At 38.5% G+C, this 21,305-nt stretch overlaps 2 protein-coding genes across 13 annotated transcripts in view; one reads left to right on the forward strand and one right to left on the reverse strand.

Moving 5' to 3' along the window:
* Positions 1-13,652, reverse strand: part of Sec3 (exocyst complex component Sec3) — a 62,222-nt gene extending 48,570 nt beyond the window's left edge. For 3 of the 6 annotated variants that reach the window (XR_011393047.1, XM_070093027.1, XM_053786842.2), the window contains exons 1-3: positions 13,481-13,540; positions 11,629-11,814; positions 8,702-8,791 (exon numbers count right to left, since the gene is read on the reverse strand). Coding sequence is in view for 5 of the 6 variants with exons in the window: in XM_070093027.1 (XP_069949128.1) it covers positions 8,702-8,791; positions 11,629-11,790 (252 nt within the window). In the remaining variant the exon portion in view is untranslated. Of the gene's footprint in view, positions 1-8,701; positions 8,792-11,628; positions 11,815-13,166; positions 13,459-13,480 lie in introns of those variants that run through there. The other 3 variants (XM_053786844.2, XM_053786843.2, XM_053786841.2) reach the window with 3 other exon arrangements.
* Positions 13,653-14,544: 892 nt separating this feature from the next.
* Positions 14,545-21,305, forward strand: part of Alg-2 (Apoptosis-linked gene-2) — a 52,543-nt gene continuing 45,782 nt past the window's right edge. For 2 of the 7 annotated variants that reach the window (XM_053786853.2, XM_053786851.2), the window contains exon 1: positions 14,831-15,158. Coding sequence is in view for 2 of the 7 variants with exons in the window: in XM_053786849.1 (XP_053642824.1) it covers positions 14,749-14,824 (76 nt within the window). In the remaining 5 variants the exon portion in view is untranslated. The other 5 variants (XM_053786849.1, XM_070093028.1, XM_053786848.1 and 2 more) reach the window with 5 other exon arrangements.

Consider the following 21,305-nt stretch of genomic DNA (forward strand, 5'->3'; position numbering starts at 1 on the left):
TCCCTTCTTTGCCTCCATAGATAACGTTTTTTGACTCCACATATACCTCAATGCACCACTCACCTTTTTTCCCTCATCAATTCTATGATTAACCTCATCCTTCATAAATCCATCCGCCGACATGTCAACTCCCAAGTATCTGAAAACATTCACTTCTTCCATACTCCTCCTCCCAAATTTGAAATCCAATTTTTCTTTATCTAAGTCATTTGATACCCTCATCACCTTACTCTTTTCTATGTTCACTTTCAACTTTCTACCTTTACACACCTTCCCAAACTCTTCCACTAACCTTTGCAATTTTTCTTTAGAATCTCCCATAAGCACAGTATCATCAGCAAAAGTAACTGTGTTAATTCACATTTTGAATTTGATTCCCCATAATTTAATCCCACCCCTCTCCCGAACACCCTAGCATTTACTTCTTTTACAACCCCATCTATAAATATATTAAACAACCATGGTGACATAACACATCCCTGTCTAAGACCTACTTTTACCGGGAAGTAGTCTCCCTCTCTTCTACACACCCTAACCTGAGCCTCACTATCCTCATAAAAACTCTTTACAGCTTTTAGTAACTTACCACCTATTCCATATACTTGCAACATCTGCCACACTGCTCCTCTATCCACTCTATCATATGCCTTTTCTAAATCCATAAATGCAAAAAACTTCCCTACCTTTATCTAAATACTGTTCACATATATGCTTCAATGTAAACACTTGATCTACACATCCCCTACCCACTCTGAATCCTCCTTGCTCATCCGCAATCCTACATTCTGTCTTACCTCTAATTCTTTCAATTATAACTCTACCGTACACTTTTCCTGGTATACTCAATAAACTTATTCCTCCATAATTTTTACAATCTCTTTTGTCCCCTTTCCCTTTATATAAAGGGACTATACATGCTCTCTGCCAATCCCTAAGTACCTTCCCCTCTTTCATACACTTATTAAACAAAAGTACCAACCACTCCAACACTATATCCCCCCCCTGCTTTTAACATTTCTGTCATGATCCCATCAGTTCCAGATGCTTTACCCCCTTTCATTCTATGTAATGCCTCACGTACCTTCCCCACACTTACATTCTGCTCTTCTTCACTCCTAAAAGATGGTATACCTCCCTGACCAGTGCATGAATATTCTTGCCATTATTTCCATTATTTCTTATGGGAAAAATGGTTTCGAGTTTCGTGAATTTCGACCTTCGGCGGGCTCTCTGGAATGGATTAATCACGAAACTCGGGGGTCCACTGTATATAGGCCAGGAGGTGGTAGTGGTAACAGTGGAGGTAACCACCACCATTACAACCTTCTACCTCCACTACTACCACTACCACCTCTTGGCCTATATATACTCCTCCTCTCCTTTTCTTTAGTGTGACTTTGTAAATGGTCCAAGTTGGACCGAAACGTTGTCATAAGCTCCTCTCTTCTATGTGCGGGTTATCTGTGTACTGTGAATCTAGATAGGTTGTTGTGGTTGGAAAAATAGCAAAGGCATTTTAATGAATACAAATGTGATGTTATAATCCTCTGAAAAGATAATAATTTTGGTACTTATAAACTAAATACAATTGCCAGCCAGTGGCTTAAGAAACCACTGGCTGGCGAAACGTTTCCATGATTAAGATTCCCAAATGTTGCATGTTGCAACCCCTGAATGGGTTACAATTTATATAATGTATATTATTATGTATATTACCTTTTTCATATAATTTTATATTGCTTATATTTGCGATAATAGCTAAATTGTAAATGTATTGCTTTATATTATTATTTGACTTAGTTATGTTGTTAGGATGTAACATATTACATGTATTATGTGCTCAGTTCAAGTCTTGATTGTCTAACTACTGTAATTATCGCTTGTGGCTCGTTTCCCTGCCGGCTTCTGTTGCTGGGCAGCAACTGTCCACGGAGCTATCACGTGATTGAGGGGGGGGTGTCCACACCTCGCCTGTAGTATTCAGTCTGGTCTAGACTCTCTTGGTGGTTGGACGTATCCCTGACAAGTGCCTAAATCTCCCTTATAGGCCCTTGTTGGAAGATCGTCTCTGTAGCTGTCTTGTTAGTTCTGTAGAACTCTGTTCACAGAACATTGTATAGACTTAGTGATTTTCGACATTGTACTGAGGTTGTGTGTCGCAAAGACACTCTGAGCAACTCAGGTCCTGAGCTGTAGCTTCTGACCTAACTTGTACTGGTATCTGTGTATTATCACAGTCGGGGATTTTCTTATGCTGAACTTAGATTCAGTAGTATGGGAGTTTTGTGACTTTTGTGGAGGATCTGCAGATAGTCCCTACTTAGTGTCGTTATATTATCTCCTTGTTTCTGATTCTGTGTCGCAGTTGCTTGTTATATTGCTATTGGGCTTAGCATTCTTTTTATTGTTCAAGCAGACTGTTCTGATTGCCAGTTGGTCAAGAAGTTAGTTTATTTGAGGACTTTGTCAGTCATTTGTTTAAGTCTAGTCAAGTCGTGAGACATAGCGAACTACTTAGAGCACTTACACACAAACTTACTTGTACATATTTGTAATATCTTATTAAATGTTAATGTACCAGATGGTACTTAAGACTTATAAATGTGATATGTGCTTTCAGCACAATAATACTGTACACGAGAGAAGTGATTAATATTATTTTGATTACTGTGATTGATTTAATTTAATATGATATACCTCTAGATGATAATTAATAAATTTATTAAATTTTAATTTATCTAGTTAGTAGCCTACCAGTTGTAATCCTGAAGCACTATTGAATCATACTGAATTCTAATGGATAATTGGACAAGGATACTGACTAATTGTTACGAAAACCCAGTAGCAGGCTGGATGCTAGAAGGGCAGTCCTTTCTAGTATTCACTGGAGATCTCTAAGCTTTTAGAATCGCGTTTTTTGTAACATTGCACAAGTTTTTCAATCTTCAACTTGTCAGTTTTTCTAAACCATTTACAACATAACCTGGTCAAATTAAACAAAAATAAATCTAAAGCCAAGACAACAGTGTTTAAGTTGTTGCAATAAAAGCTAATAGAATTCTTGATCTGCATATTGCAGAATAGACAGAAATGTACTGGAAAATATACAGAGAAGGATGACAAAATTGATCCATTTATCAGATTCCTTTCCTACAAAGTTAAGCTGAAGGCAGTGAATTTACACTTCTTTGGAAAGGCTCAGAATAAGGGAAAACCTGACTGATGTGTACAAATAGAAAAACCAGAAAAAATATAGGGGATATAGATGATATGCTGAACACATCTAACCAAAATAAGGCTTGCAACAATGGATTCAAGTTGAAGAAACTTTCTGAATTCAAGTTGAAGAAACTTGAATTCAGAAAGGATATATGAAAGTACAGGTTTTGACAATATTGTAGTTGTAGAGGGGTGGAAGAAACTCCTAAGTACAGTGGACCCCCGGTTATCAGCCGAAATCAGTTCCAGAAGGTTGGCCAATAACCAAATTAATATTTCCCATAAGAATTAACGGAAATACAATCAATCCGTTCCAAACAAAAATATTCACACACAAAAAAAAAAAATTTAACAATTATGTAAGTATTACATACCTTTATTGTAGGCTAATGCTGGCTTCTGGAAGATAGGGAGGAGGAAAGAGGAAGGAGTTAGTGTTTGGAAGGTTAATCCCCTCCTTAAACACTTTAGGTAGCAAAGGCTTCTCTTGGGTTACTTTTCTTCTGTCTTTTATTGCCACTAGGACCAACTTGAGAGTCCCTGGAACCTTTGTCTCACAAAATAACTGTCCAGAGTGATCTGTTTCTGGCGTCTCTTTAAGATCTCCCTGAAGTGGGACAGGGTTTTGTCACTAAACATGTTGCAGATATGACTTGTTTCAGCTTTGTCAGGGTGGTGTTTCTCTACAAAAGCTTGCACCCTAGTCCACATGGCACACACCTCAATCTCTGAAGAAAGCATCTCCTTCACTCCCTCTTCCTCCTCCTCTGAAGCAAGGTCCTCAGCTGCAGTCTGTTGCTGTTCAAGTTGAAGCTCTTGCAGCTCTTCAGTGGTAAGCTCTTCCCTGTGGTCCTCCACCAACTCTTCCACATCCTCACCACTCACCTCCAACCCTAAGGACTTCCCCAGTGCCACAATAGAGTCCACAGGGTCAACAGGGTCAGGGTCAGGGTGAGCCTCAAACCCTTCCAAATCCCTCTCTTGGACACAATCTGGCCACAGTTTTCTCCAAGCAGAGTTCGAAGTCCTGGAAGTCACTCCCTCCCAAACCTTACCTATAAGGCTTATACAATGGAGGATAGTGAAGTGATTCCTCCAGAAATGTCTTAGGGTCCACTGAGTGTTCGAGGTCACTTCAAAGCACTTTTGAAACACTGCTTTTGTGTAGAGTTTTTTGAAGTTAGAAATGACCTGCTGGTCCATGGGCTGGAGGAGAGGAGTGGTGTTAGGAGGCAAGAACTTCACTGTGATGAAACTGAAGTCCCTTAACACTTGGTCTTGCAAGTCTGGAGGATGTGCAGGAGCATCATCCAGTACCAGGAGGCACTTGAGCAGCAGTTTCTTTTCCAGGAGGTATTTTTTCACACTTGGGCCAAACACATCATTAACCCACTCTTTGAAAATTCGCCTTGTGACCCATGCCTTATGATTAGCTTTCCACATCACACACAATCTATTCTTCATGACACTGTTTTTCTTGAACACTCTGGGATTTTCTGATTGATACATGAGTAAAGGCTTCACTTTGAAATCCCCACTAGCATTACCACACAACAAAAGAGTAAGCCTGTCTCTCATAGGCTTGTGTCCTGGCAGTGCCTTTTCCTCCTGGGTAATGTAGGTCCTGTTGGCCATTTTCTTCCAAAACAGGCCTGTTTCATCACAACTGAACACTTGTTGGGGTTCGAATCCTTCAGCCTTTACACAGTCCTGGAATTTGTGAATATACTTTTCAGCTGCACATTTGTCAGAACTTGCAGCCTCACCATGCCTTACAACACTGTGTATGCCACTACGCTTCTTAAATCTATCAAACCATCCTTTGCTGGCCCCTAAATTCACAAACTGCAGCACTTGTTCCAGGCATTTTCTTTGCAAGATCCTCATGCAACTGATTTGCCTTCTCACAAATAATCAACTCCACAACACTCTCCCACTAATTCTTTCTCCTGAATCCACAATAATAATAACTTTTCCATCTCTTCCATTATTGGTGGCCTTTGTTTAGTTAGAAAAGTTACTCCTTTTGCAACATTAGTCTTTGATTTGTTCCTTCTTTGCCAGGATGGATGAAATTATTGATTTATTTGTGCTGTACATCCTGGCAAGTTCCACCACCTTCATACCACTCTCAAACTTTTATATCACTTCATGCTTAAATTCCATGGTGTTTCTCACTTTCTTTACCACAGGAATTTTACTAGGAACTTTCTTTGGAGCCATGGTTACTTATTTCACAGTTGCACTGCAAGAAAAACCATTAAAAACAATGGTAAACAAGCGAAATGTTTGGATGTAAGAGTAGAAGCTTCCTCAGCCACTGAGAGACAAAGCCAAACTGAAGCGCAAGCTGCCCCAGCCGGAGGATGGACACATCCAAAATGGCTGATAACTAAGTGAACGGCCAATAACCGGGCGCCGAAAAACCCACCGATAACCGAGTTGGCTGATAACCAAACCGGCCAATAACCAGGGGTCCACTGTATTGTCACTGAAGGGAGAACGTTGGGTAGCTTTAAATATAGGTTGGACAGGTATATACATGATCATGTGGGTGTAGTAAATGGGTGTGAATTGGACTTGCTCAGCATTGGCCAGTAGGCTTAGTGCAATGCTCCACTGTCTTATGTTATACAGTGGACCCTCGGTTATCAGTTGTATTCTCTTCCAGAAGCTTGGCCTAAAACCAAAATGACTGAAAACTGAAATAATATTTCCCATAAGAATTAATGAAAATACAATTAATCTGTTCCAAACACCCAAAAATATTCACAAAAAAAAAAAATAGTTTTTTAAAGATTAATTATAGCTTTATATACACAAAACAATGAGAACTAAATAAAATAAATACATGAACAATTAAATCAGTATTACATACCTTTATTGAAGACTCTTCTTGGTTTTTGGAAGATAGGGAGGAGGAGAGAGGCTATAGAGTCACTATACCCCTGCAACTCACTCCACTTTGCACATGTCCTTAATCACTGAAGAAGGCACATTCTCCCCTCTCTCTTCCTCCTCCTCTGAAGCAATTTCCTCAGCTGTGGTCTGCTGCTGTTCCAGATGAAGGTCTTGTAGATCTACCTTTAACCATCATCACTGCCACCCTCTATGACCATTACTACCATCCTCTACCACCATCACAACCAACCTCTACAACCATCACAACCACTACCACCCTCTACCACTATCAATACCACCACTACTCTTGTACTGTGCTACAATTTCTTTCTTAAATTCTATTGTGTTTCTCATTTTCTTTACCAAAGGAACTTTACTAAGAACTTTCTTTGGGGCCCCTGGTTACTTATTTTGCAGTTGCACTTAATAACCACCAAAAACAATGGATTACAGCGAAATGTTTGGATGAATGAGCAGAAGCTTCTTCACTCGCCCAGAGAGACAGCCAAATTGATGCGTGAGTGGCTGGTGGCGGTGGGTTGATGCATCCCATATGGCCGATAAGCGAAATAACGGCCGATAACCGGAAGCCGAAAAAATGGCCAATAACCGAGTTGGCCTATAAGCGGAACGGCCGAAAACCTTGGGTCCACTGTATGTGTTAGATAAGACAAATTGTGGCATGTACTAAGATTAGAGTGCATGTTACAAAAAATATTTGGTTGGTTAGGCCATGAAAAGGCCTAATTGGAGACTGAACCACAAGTGCACTGAGCCCCAGAACAATTAAAAGGTAACGTATATTAAAGATACCCAAAGTGACACCTAGCCTTTCAAATTATTTTTGCACATACTGGTTATCAGAAAACTAATACAACAGAAGCACACTTCATCAAATTATCCACAGCATTACATCAAATGCTTCACACACTACCTGTTAGGTACTGCACTTAAACCAACTAACTACAGTGGAACGTTGGTTTTCGTCATTAATTCGTTCCAGAAAGTCTGACGAAAACCGAATTCAACAAAAACTGAAGCAATATTTCCCATAAGAAATAATGTAAATCCAATTAACCCGTCCCAGACACCCAAAAGTATTAACAAAAAATACATTTTATAGAGAATAACTATAATTTTACATACAGAAAACAATAAGAAATAAATATATGACTAATGAAATGGATAAATGAACATTTAATATCACTTTTACCTTTATTGAAGAGACTTGCTGGTGTATGGAAGATGCGACGAGAGGAGAGGGAGGAGGATTTCAATTAATTAATTTATGTTAAGCACTAAATCCATAAGGGTCATCCAGTGCAAGGCCTGGTAGAGGCTCGATCCTCCGTCAGATGAGCGCGAGACAGTCGCGTTTCCTATATGTACTCACCTAGCATAGAGGGAGGAGGAGAGGTTACTGGTTGGAAGGGAAATCCCCCTCCATAAGGACTTCAGGTATCAAGTCCCTGTCTGGGGTTACTTCCCTTCTTTGTCTTTTACTGGCACTGGACCCTTGTCACACAAAAAATCTGTCGAGAGAGATCTGTTTCTGGCATATCTTTAAGATTTGCCTAAAATGGGACAAGGCACTGACACTGAACATGTTGCAGACATGGCTTGCAACAGCTTTGTTAGGGTGATATTTCTCCACAAAACTTTGCAGTTCACTCCACTTTGCACACATGTCCTTAATCACTGAAGAAGGCATATTCTCCCCTCTCTCTTCCTCCTCCTCCTCTGAAGCAATTTCCTCAGCTGTGATCTGTTGCTGTTCCAGTTGAAGGTGTTACAGCTCTTCAGTGGTCAGCTCTTTCCTGTGGTTGTCCACCAACTCTTCCTGGCCACTCGCATCCAACCCCACGCTATGAGTTCTTTCTTGCCTTCTTTATCAAAGGGCTAAAACTCAGAACTTTCTCTGGCCCCATGGTGACTTATTATCAGTCACCCTCAATAAACAGGCACAAAAACTAATGGATTATTACAAAATGTTTCAGATGAAGGCACAGGGTAATGCTCACTCGACGAGAAACAAAGCCAGACTGACTCAGAATGCGTGGGGTGCTTTGTGTGGGCGCTAGCAGGCGGACATGTTTGGTATGGCAGACCGATGAAAACTGAGGTGATGAATGAAAACTGGGACAAAATTTTGACGAAAAAAGTCGTCAAAAAGCGAATTCGATGAAAACCAGAGCAAACAAAAACCGAGGTTCCGCTATACTGTTAGTTGTAACATACTGTACTCCTTAACCAAGTGACCCTCATTAGATACTGCACTCCCTGACCAACTGTCACTAGCTATGAGGTCCCGTACTCCCTAACCAAACAGTTCCAAAAATCACTTTTAACTAGTAGTTTTGTGTGTTATTCACATTCAAAAGACTGTTGCCCAGTGATTATACAGTATCTGCCAGGGCATTACAATTTATCTTCAAATGCAAACACTTTGCACATTACGTATATGAAATAACGTTTGCTCACATCAAACATGCATTTAAATACTACTGTAAGAATGTAAATTACTTAATACCTCTTTTGCTTCAGCAATATTAATAGTAATACATACACTGCACACTTTTACCTTGTTTTCATCTCTTCCATCCACAACTTGCAATTCTCGAAGCGGCCAGGAATTCTTCTTCTTATAAACTTCCTTATCTGTCTTCTTCACCTGAGTGAGAAATATGCAGTGCATAAAAGATTTACAGGTATATTAGAAATTAAAATCATTGTACCCACATTGCAGCATACAACGCTTGTAATGAATTACTATTTTAGAATACAATAGTCTATATTCCACTCGTAACTTCCATCAGAGATACTGATCTTTCTATCAGACACTTTAGATTGAAAGAAGTGAAGAGTCTTTATGAGGATACTGAGGCTCAGGTTAGAGTATGTAGGGGAGAAGGAGATTATTTCCCAGTAAAAGTAGGCCTTAGACAGGGATGTGTTATGTCACCATGGTTGTTCAATATATTTATAGATGGAGTTGTAAGAGAAGTGAATGCTCAGGTGATGGCAAGAGCTGTGGGGCTAAAAGATAAAAGAATTTAACACAAAGTGGGAGTTGTCACAGCTGCTCTTTGCTGATGACACTGTGCTTTTGGGAGATTCTGAAGAGAAGTTGCAGAGGATGGCTGATGAGTTTGGAAGAGTATGTAAAAGAAGGAAATTAAAAGTGAATATAGAAAAGAGTAATGAGGATAACAAAAAAAATTAGGTAACGGAGATTGGATATCAGATTGGAGGAAGAGAGTATGGAGGAGGTGAATGCATTCAGATATTTGGGAGTGGACGTGTCAGCAGATGGGTCTACAAAAGATGAGGTGAATTATAGAATTGACAAGGAAAAAAAGGTGAGTGGTGCACTGAGGAGTCTGTGAAGACAAAGAACATTATCCATGAAAGCAAAGACGGGAATGTATGAGAGTATAGTTATACCAACGCTCTTGTATGGGTGTGAAGCATGGGTGGTGAATGTTGCAACAAGGAGAAGGCTGGAGGCAGTGGAGATGTCAAGTCAGAGGGCAATGTGTGGTGTGAAATAATGCAGAGAATCCATAGTTTGGAGATTAGGAGGAGGTGTAGAATTACCAAAACTATTATACAGAGGGCTGAGGAAGGATTATTGAGATGATTAGGACATGTAGAGAGGATGGAACCAAGTAGAATGACTTTGAGAGTGTATAAATCTGTAGTGGAGGGAAGGCAGGGTAGGGGTCAGCCTAGGAAAGGTTGGAGGGAGAGGGTAAAGGAGGTTTTGTGTAATAGGGGCTTGGACCTCCAGCAAGCATGTGTGAGCATGGTAGATACGAACAAATGGAGACAAATGGTTTTCAGGACTTGACATGCTGTTGGAGTGTAAGCAAGGTAACATTTATGAAGGGAATGAAGGAAACCGGCAGGCCGGACTTAATTCCTGGAGATGGGAAGTATACAGTGCCGGCACTCTGAAGGAGGAGTGTTAATGTTGCAGTTTTATAACTGTAGTGTAAGCATGCCTCTGGCAAGACAGTGATGGAGTGAATGATGATGAAAGTTTTTCTTTTTCAGGCCACCTGCCTTGGTGGGAAATGGCCGATGTGTTAAAAAAAAAAACTAGATGAAATATAGTAGTACACTGTATTTATTTTTAAGGGGTTCTTTGCAAATACAGTGGAACCTCAAAAATCGAACGTATCACATATCGAACGTTTCGAAAACAGAACCATTTTCTCGGACAAACTGTGTCCCTATTATCAAACGTGCCCCTATTTTCGGACTGCCGGGTACAGGACCTGTCTGCTGCTCGCTCTGTCCACGTCCCCGTGCAGGTGCCGTGAGCAGTCTAGCTTTGTTTATGCTTGAGTGAACACTAACCTGTGCTCTCATTCACGCATTTTACAGTTATTTCGTTTTGTTTAGTGCTTGTGGGACTGTGAAATAAGCTGCCATGGGCCCAAAGAAACTTGCTAGTGGTACCCCTGTGGTAAAGAAAGTGAGAAACACCATAGATGTGAAGAAGGAAATAATACAGAAGTATGAGAGTGGTGTGAGACTTGTTGAGCTTGCCAGGATGTATGGGAAAAACAAGTTGACCATCGGTTTTATCCTGTCAAAGAAAGAACAAATCAAGGAAGCTGATGTTGCGAAAGGTGTTAATACAGGGAGTGAATGAGGTGCCTTCTTCAAAGATTAAGGAGATTTGTGCCAAGTGGAATGATGTCCAAATGTTTGTGCAGAAGTACCACCCTGAGCAAGCTGAAACAAGCCATCTTTGCAACAAGTTCAGTGACAGAACCATGTCCCATTTTAGGGAAATGTTAAAGAGGCACCAGAAACAGAGGACTGTGGACAGTTATTTTGTGAGACAGGGGTCCAGTGACTCTCAAGCTGGTCCTAGTGGCATTAAAAGACAAAGAAGGGAAGTAACCCCAGAGAGGGCTTTACCTGAAGTCCTCATGGAGGGGGATTCTCCTTCCAAACACTAACCCCAACTCCCTCTCTCCTCCTCCCTATCTTCCAGATGCCATCACCAATCTTCAATAAAGGTAAGTAAAAATGTTATTTTATATGTATTATTATACATAATAAAAAACTATAGTATTTGTTGTATGTAAAACTGTTATTAATCTCTATAAAATGTTTTTTTTGTGTGAATATTTTTGGGTTTCTAGAATGGATTAATTGTATTTCCATTATTTCTTATGGGAAATATTGCTTCGAATTTCAGACTTTTTGAATTTAGAACTAGCTACTGGAACGGATTAAGTTTGATTTTTGAGGTTCCACTGTATATTACCTCTGAGCACTAAAAAAAAAAAGGAAGGGGGGTGTACGTGAAAACAAAGCAATGTTAATAAAAATATAACTGGCTGCCTAAAAGGTATGTACTGATTATCAGAGGTGTGTGTATAAAGGAACTGTATCAAAGGTGTTTAACTATGCGGCCTTATGTTAAATGCATTCAGCAAGTCTAAGGAGGTATTAAGTATTAGAATATTAATTATGCAAAAATAGCTTTACCTGATGAACTGTAGCATACACAGGCTTTTCTTTGTTTATTGTGGCACATAAAAAGCTTGTTTTTTTCTTTTTGCCAGGCTTTGTTACATATAATACGCCAATAAGGCGCTCCTCTGTTGGCTCAAATACATCTCGCTGAAGACTATGACGAATGGTTGCCATATTCTATAGATTTCAGTGTCACTTCTGAAAAAGTATATTTACAGTAAAGAATACACTACATTTAAGTACATTTATGATACTCTATATTGGAATAATCTTTAGTAATTTGTTTCAATAATCATCTAATAAAGCAATTAAACCAAAAACCCTCTAATGCCAAGTTAATATCTATGTGATGAAGTTAAATGCTAAGCTTTTTTTATTTTGTAAAAAAAAAAAACATATCTAACCTAACTCTATTAATGTAGCTGTGTCCACAGTAACAATTTCATCATAACACGAATCTGTAGCTTCTGAATACTACTGTATATAGTGTGGCAAATTATTTAAGAAGATAGGAATGCTATGCCTCACTGAGGTAACCCTACCCTTCCAAGGGTGATGTTCTGTTCAGTCCATTATCTATCCAGTTACTAACCAGGTCCAATGATGCCAAAGCAGACTTAATTACTCGAGAGACCTGAAGGTGGAAACCAATCTATTGCTCTGTCCAACATCCACCCACGTGACTCAGGTTGATAAGTCAGGTACTTCAGTCACATCATGTGTTGCACATTTACTAAGTTTATTTAGACACAGGTATGCATAAAAACTAGTATTACCCAAAGTGACTTATTTCTATCTGAGTCCTCTGTTCCTCCTAACTCACATGGTTAACAGGAACTTTAGCATACACTTACAAAGAAAAAAAATGCTTAAAACACCAATTAGCTTACACTTCTTGTGTGGTGTGAAAATTAACATTCCAGGTTAAAAATCCAAGTAAAGCCTTCTATAAATTAAGAATATTTAAGAATAATAAAAAAAAATTCATTATAGGTTTCTTTCCTGCAGATAACTGCCAGTTGTATTATGTTTATGAGAGGCCCTAAACCTGTACACCTCATACAGCACCTTGGGAATAAGGAAAATTTTGTCTGGATTATTAATCAGGAGGGTTATTAACCCATAATAACACAAATATTATTATAATAGCAATATTATTTTATTCATGGGGAAGCAGTAAACCAACTGGAGTCATAGCATCTCAAGATATGGTAGGCACTCTGGTTAGTTTAAATCCATGGGAAAAATAAGTTCAATTCCTTGGATGAAGAGCACCACATTAATACCAAGGTACCTTTCTTGAGGAGCCAGGATAACCCAAGAAAGACAGTCAGTGTGGCTTGCACTGGCGTTCTTTGCTGCTCCTCCCAGGATGCAACAAGCAGTTTGATAAAAACAAAATGGGGAGGGTAGTGCCAATTCCCTATATCAAAAGCCCTTTGAGGTGTCAAGGCACCGCTTTGGAGAGGTCCAGAAAAGTAATGTGTTGGACCCCATGGTAACTGAAACATGTTACTATTGTAATTCATCCAAAAACTTTTAATTCGTACCTAAGTAAACTTAAGTCACAGAGAGGTGGGGTAGTGCTATACCCTAAGCCCCCTGGAACTGGAAGTCATTCAGACTCGATTCAAGGAATTGGAGCACAGGTCCAATTCCTTAGATCACGAGCTTTTCACCAGCATCAAGGAGCCTCCCTCAAGACAGATTAACGGAATTGGAATCACAAAACTCAAACTCAAACTGACTCTTCTTGCCCCTGCTTAACTCCGCATTATTTATCCCCGTGATCATAAAAAGTATATACTTATTGCAATCATTATGCATCTGTATAATGCTGCCTGTAAAACTATAATGCGTTAACCTGAATAAAGATGGTTAGAAAAAATATAATTACTGATACAGCACTGTTGACATACACGAGTGTCTAATTCCTCCTGAAGCAGCGGCCCTGACAACCACTTACAAAAAAAAATAAAATTCATATTAATATATATCTTTATAAGCATGACACTTTATCAGTATGACATGATAATGATACTGATAACTTCATTTACATAAATACAGTAGATAGGAACACATTTAGTGCAGCTGGGGAAATTTAAACCTATATTGTGTATGATGCAATAAGGTATTTTCTTTATATAATACTACTACAGATGATTTAAACTTAATTAAAGCTAAAGAAACCTAAATAATATAGATGCCATCTTATACTTATAAATAACAGTTATAGAACAGTAACATTAAAATATTTTAGAATCGGATACTGACAAAAATATATTAGAGGTAAGTGATACAATTTAGAAAAAAATATATAATATAATTTCCAAAGACCATATTACACTATTTTGTACTTTCATGGTTTTTCTTTCATTTTCAATGACAATATTAAGCAGGTGGACTTTAGCTCCCGAGGAAGTAATCACTGACACGCCTCCTAAGATACTATACAGATGTCTTACACTCAATTTATTTATTTATTTTTATTTATTATTTAGGTTACGAATATAATTTTACATTTTTACAAAAGGTCCTACACAATACAACAACTAATGCAGACATTAGTCTAGGATAACTCAATAGTCAAAAACTGTGACCTGTTTTCAATAAGGCTCCTATGTTACATAAGTAATCTGCACGTATCCTGATAAATAAATAATAATGTTATATTTAAGTATTCCATATATAACATATAAAATGTCTTAAAGTGGTCTTAAGGGGGCACAGGTTTACGGGCACACAGGTGTTATTGGAGCACCTATATATATTACTTGTAGATTTAACATGGGATAGCCTAATAAAGTCACTGTTACGTATTTCCATTGGTTTACTTCAATGTAATTTTCAATAGTTTTTTTTATTTTGTTTATGTTATGATAGGGCCAAGGCAGATGCCATGTTTTTTCGTGTTAAGACATCTTTTGATCTGTATAACTTTGTATCAAGGAGTGACATTTCAATGTCTGGTCAACGTAACGTGGGTGTTGCTTCGTATTAGTAATTACTATTTATCGTATTCAATACACAATAAAAGGACAAGTTTAAATATCCCATAAAGGGCCTTTTTATCTCAAGTTAAAGTACGAGTGGTGGAAAACTCTTGAGTATTTCATATCTGGTGAAAATTTGATGTTTAGAAGACAGTGGGCGACGGACGCGAGTGAAGTCAAGGCCTCCTCATCTTCACCTTTATTTTCGTACGGCTGTGAGTATTTACTAGATATAAGGAAGCATAGTGTGTGTTAAATAACTTCTTATAAAGGTGTAGAACTAACGAGAAGTCTGTGATGACCCATAAGTGCCCGGAAGAGGCGGAGACTTGCTAATGAAGTACCAAGGTTGAATGATTGTTGAGTCTATGATAATTCTAAGAACTGACGTCATAACAAGGGAACGTTTAGTCACAATCACGAGGACCTGACATCTACTGAACTACTTGTTAGTAACCAGTCTGAAGCACTTGTCATTCGTCCTCGCTACCTTCTTGAACCTACTGACTATTGCTACCGCACTGCAGTCCTTCCTTCAGTAAGTGCTAAGTATGTATCTACCTTCATTGTGTGATATATGACTGATAAAAAGAATGCATGTATATTACTTAGGTGTTTTTTTAATGTTGAGTTTGACACGTGTCGGGATAAGTCGCACACAACGGGCATGCTGATGGATTAAAGGTATCGGGAAGACCCCAATAGATGTATCTTTGTATGTATTTTATATATGTGGGTTATAACTGCAAAATCGATGAATAAGACAGGTGTAACACTTCAGAGTCACTTCTGTGCTGACGTTTTGCCAGCCAATGGGTTTTATCAGTCAGAATAATCCTGATGGTGGTGGTAGACATGGAAGTAGTTGGAGGTGATCAGTCCGTCAACCTTAATAAATCTGGAGATTTACACTACTAACGGACATTAAAGTTGATGCACTGGGCTGCAAATGATCCATAGCTTGATTGGTAGCACACTTGGCTCACACACTGAGGTCCAAGGTTCGATCCCTGGTATAGGTGGTCCTTAAGACACCTGCTGTTGCTATTCACCTAGCAGTAAAATTGGATACCTGGGTGTTAGTCAACTGGTGTGGATCACATCCTGGGGGACAAAATTGACCTAATTTGCCTGAAATGCTCTGCATAACATGGGGCCTTTCTATATAATAGCACATATGTCCTGTATACATTGTACATGTACTTGTAGAAATAAATAAATAAAATAAGGGGTTGGAGAAACTAGAAGCCTCCCATTCTCACAAGAAGTAGCTAATCTCGGTTTGCAGATTCAGAACTACTTTCTTAAGCATGTTCCTCTCTAAATTATACCTTTCTTTCCTGCAATCTAAGGAGTATAATTTAAGGGTTATTAATTATTCCCACTAATTTAAGAATTTGAATCTGTATGGGCATTTATTTAACTTTCTCTTCATTCACCAGTTCTAGAATTTTGCCAGTCTTAGATTTTGCTGTCACTGTACAGCATTCTCATCTGAAAAGTAAATGCTTTAAAGAGCATCATCACTGGCTTCAAGAGTGGTGCCTTGATTTTTTTTTTAGGGGGTGCTTGCAGAGTTAGCTGGTTGGATGGGGACTAAAGGTTTTCTTGCATTTGCAGAGCAAGCACTATTTTAATTTTAGTGTATATTACAGATCAATTGGAATAAAAAAATTTCGAAATATCCTTATATTTGCACCTTATAAGAGAGAAAGCAAATGTCCATATCAAAGAAAATGAACAATAATTATATGAAATTAAATAAATATATAACCTTTCACCAAAATAATGGCCTTATTAATGTAATGATATAGGGGAAGAGATAACAATATAATAATCAGATTGTGCTAAACCCAAAAGGGTCGATATGCAGGAAGAGCATAATAGACTTATTCTACTCTCAAATGAGAGGTTCAGGGTAACTGGAAGCTATAACTATGTGATTCTTCCTTTGTTATGGTTGGAAGCAAAGTTATCAATGATAACTCTTAATGTTCAGACTCTTGGCTCTTTTCAATTAATAGATAGTATAACCACACTATCACTTGTTCCTCAAGTAAGATTTTGTCAGTCACAGCAGGAAAACTAGATTCATATGTTACATAATTAACTGGCAAAGACACACTGATGCACACCAGCTGATACAGAACTGTGAAAGCATCATAGTATGGTCTGAGCATAGTAGCAACTTAAAGTGGAATTGTGATAGTATGACTATTTTTTTTCTCAAGACGCTCTTTCACTTGATGCTCAACACACTCTTTCACTTGATGCTCAACACTTAAACTTTTCCTCTCTGACACCATGGTTAAATATTTTCAGAATACAAAATTTCTTTAGAAGCAAAGCATCTTGAGGAGTCATAGCTGATAAGTCCTTCAGTATTTTAGAAAAGTTGTTGGAAACTCACCTGTTTAATTTGTTGAATAACATGTCTGACACAAAAGTAAGCATTTGTGTAGAGTTTATGAGCAGTATTAATTTTCTGATGATATCCAGGTTCAGAATCAACAACAATCTTCATTGAAATGAACTGCATTTTATCAGATACCCTCCTATGAGTTTTTCAGTAATTTTCCTGAAATTCAGCTACAATTGACTTAAGATCCACAGCAGAAGCCACCTGTAAGTGAGTAGACTGAAGGTGGTTATACAGTGACTTAGTGATTCGCATTAGTCTTCATCACTGTCCTGTAGCTCGATTGATAGTGCACTTAGCTCTCACATTGAGGTCATTACCTGGAGTATACTAGGAGAGGGTTTCAGGGGTCAGTGCCCTCGCAGCCCAGTCTGAGACCAGGCCCAAGGTTTGATTCTCTTTATGGGTGGAAATGTTGAGGCGTGTTTCCTTAAGACACCTGTTGTCCCTGTTCACCTAGCAGTAAATAGATACCTGGGTGTTAGCTGACTAGTGTGGGTCACATTCTAGGGACAAAATTAACCTAAGTTGCCCGAAATGCTCTGCATAGCCAGGGCCTTTCTATGTAGTATGTTACTGATATCTAGGTCTGTATTAGTTTTATCATAAACTTGTAGAAATAAAGGTACTTATTATTTATATTATTATACTGTGAGTAATTATGAATGACATACCAGTGAGATTTTATATTTTCAGACTAAGCTTACGGCTTATCACCTCTCTTCAAAAAAAACATCATCTATCGTATTTTGAAATCAATCAGAACAAGCATTCATTAGTTATTGAATAAAAAATTAATGTCATTCTTTATTCAGTAAAATGGCAAATTGGGACTTACGCTACCCAATGGCAGCATGATCCTTGTGTTTGGGAAATGATACCAGTGGTAAAAATTTAAAGTCATTCTCCAGTTATGGCATGGATTCCAATGATTCCACTTTTTTTTTCTTACTACAATATTTTACTAATATAAATTTGTCACCACATGAGCAAAACTTAACCCTTAAACTGTCCAAACGTAGATCTACGTTCACGTGTGTAGTGCTCCGGCCTTGATTTTCCCATTTGAAAGCACGTAAAAAAAATGTAGATCTACGTTCGGAGCCTGCCGCACGTCGGCGTGTATCTCTGTTTGGACAGTTTAAGGGTTAAAACATACTATCCTAACCCTAAGATGCATCAACCATTAAATTTTGAAGCTGTTTAGGAGAGGCAAACTGAAAAATAACAAAATTAATGGGAATACAAATTTCTCACTGTTTCACACAAAATTTTCAAATCTGTACCAGTGCATTTGAATTTCAATCTTTGCCTTTGTCAAAATTTTTGGTACTTTTTTTGATTATTTGAAGCTATGTCACTGTGGATTTCTGAAGTTATCTGAGCCATTCCAGGAGGACAGGAATGGGTTCAACAACTTTAGTTATAGGGCATGTGAACATGCCAATTGTTTCAAGACTTTGGTCCTCATTACTGTACACAAGTGTTGAAAATTTGAAGTTGATTGGATGAGATGATTTAGTTGAGAGGTGTAAAATCAATTGTTGAAGAAAAAAACATGGTCTGAATTCCAAAAGTATGTAGATGCTGAGGGCTTGTCTCCCAACAAGTGTTTAATTGTGACGAAACAGGCCTCTTCTGGAAAATGCCCAAGAGGACCTACATAACTGAAGAGGAAAAATCATTGCCAGGACACAAGATAATGAAAGATAGGCTCACTCTGTTATTATGTGGTAATGCAAGTGGAGGACTTGAAATTGAAGCCCTTGTTTATCATTCTGAAAATCCACGAGTTTTTAAGAAGACAACCTTGGGCCTAGAGGTGACTGAAGATGATGTGGGGGAGTTGGTGGAGGGGCATAGAACTGAACTCACCACAGAACTTGTAGAAAGGTGATGTGGGGGAGTTGGAGGGGCACAGAACTGAACTCACCACAGAAGAACTTGTAGACCTTCAGGAGGAGCAGCAACAGATTGCAGCAGAGGAGCTGTCATCAGAGGAAGAGAAGGGAAGGGATGATGTGCCCATTGCACTTGTCGAAGAAATGTGTGCTAAATGGCATGAAGTGCAGGAGTTTGCTGAAAAATACCATCCAGACAAATCAATGACCATCCGTCTCTAACATGTACAATGACAGTGTAATGTCTCAATTTAGACAAATGTTAAAACGGAGCCTGAAACAAACTTCACTGGACAAGTTTTTAGGGAGACAAAAAACCAGTGAGCCAGAACAAGGTGTTACTGACGAAAAAGAGACAGAGAAGAGAAACAACACCAGAAGGACAGTTGCCTGACATATTAATAAAATGTGACTCTCCTTCCAGGCAGTAACATACCCTCTCCTCTTCTCCACCTCCTGCTTCCAGTGTATCATTAGCTCTCCTCTGACAGGTGAGAGGCAGTTAAATTTTCATTTACTGTACAATATTTCAGTTAAAGTTTCTTTTACTATTAATTTTTACAGTTTTATGTAGTACTTAGTACATATTTAATAAATTATTATGCTGTCATTTGGGGTCTGGAATGGATTAATTCTACAGTGATACCTCTCATATCCGAACTATATGGGCCAAGACCGGTTCGGAAACACGGAGTTTCCAGATACGTGAGGGGAAAAAATGTGCATCCATACCATCGTATCGTCATCCATACCCCATCATATTGCCATTGACAACGGCATTGTAGGTTTAAAAAACGAGTCCAGTGTTGTCTGGCGGTGGGACCAGATTTCTGGGCTCTAATAACAGCCTCCCAGATTTCACGGACCACAGAATCATAACTTTTCAAATGGGCTGTGGACAGTGGATGATCCAAATACTCCAAAAGTGTTTTGACACCTGCCCTTGCTGCTGAAGTTTTTGGCCTTAGAGGCATTGGGTCGTCGTCGTCACTTTCGGAATGTTCCAGGTGCAACATTGATACTGCAATCTCTGCATCTGTCAGAGGTTTTACACCAGGGTTGACTTCGTCACATTCTAGGCAGTCCTGCGTGTCGTCTTCTGTAGTTTTTTCCCCAGCGTTGGACCAACCTGCATCCACGTGCGACAATATTTCCCTCTTTTTTCTAGAGTAAGCACATTCCTGGCCCTCTTTGGTGCCATGCACAAGATAGCTAGGACAAAACACAGCTGTAATAATGGTACACTAAAGTGTGCACCACGTTTGATTCAGCCTTCTGCCGTATCCGAATGGCCATTCAGATGTTTCGGTAATTTTAGTATTTTGCCCTTTCCCAGGGCCTGTTCGGATATTGGCAAGGTTCGGATAATGGCAGGCCGGATGTGTGAGGTATCACTGTATTTACATTATTCTTTATAGGAAAAATTGCTCCGGTTGTTGAATTCACATCTAGAATAAATCAGAACACAATCTGTGTATCTTGGGAAAAATTGTACTGTAACCAGTAAACAAAATTAGACCATAACCCCTGTTCCTTAAATTGGGTGAACCATACTTGAGCAAACCTTATCAATATTAGGGTTGCTATAGTATGATTCACCCAATTTGAAAGAATGTCTTATGGCTGTAAATGCACGAAATTCAAAGTAACTTAAACAAGATTAACTTGTTTAAGAATGTATATTACATGCTAGTACTCCCATACTATATACAGTGGTATAGATTAGTTCCTTTAAGTCTAAAAGTTTGGTACAATATATTAATTACTATCTTTCCCAGGATGCATAATTATTTTTGATAGAATAAAAAGTAAGGATATTTAAACTAAAAGATTGGCTGATTTACCTACTTCTGCACTACCAAAAGGAATAATAGATATTCATAGCTAGTCACTCTAACTTATTGTAGGCTTCTGTACCATGTGAAAGGTCTGAATAATCTATAAATGAGTTTACATTTATTCAAGACAGTACATAGTTCCACTGCCTATGTAAATCCTGTTATGTAACATGTATGTATAATTTAAAGTGTATATTTAATTTACTTATAAGCTTGATTCTAACAACAAAATCCTATGGTTACAACTGTACTAGGCTATATACTGTATTTTGTTCTGTAGTAGCAGCAGAGTGAGTGACTGAACTAGTAATTTGCAATGGAAATTCCTGCATTGTATAAAGTGCCTGGCAAGTATCCAGTATTCTCAGAATAAAATTGAAGGTAATATAGTGAGAGCTTACCACACTGTGGCCTTCATATAATGTAGGAGGTCTCTCCTAGTACATGTAGTTTTACACCAGGTAACACTTTATTCTAACACTTGTATATATATAAATGTGTGTATGTATGTAAAGCATTCAAGTTTATCTGCTTTAAC

Source organism: Cherax quadricarinatus, chromosome 41, assembly GCF_038502225.1.
Source record: "Cherax quadricarinatus isolate ZL_2023a chromosome 41, ASM3850222v1, whole genome shotgun sequence".
NCBI classification, from domain to species: Eukaryota; Metazoa; Arthropoda; class Malacostraca; order Decapoda; family Parastacidae; genus Cherax; species Cherax quadricarinatus.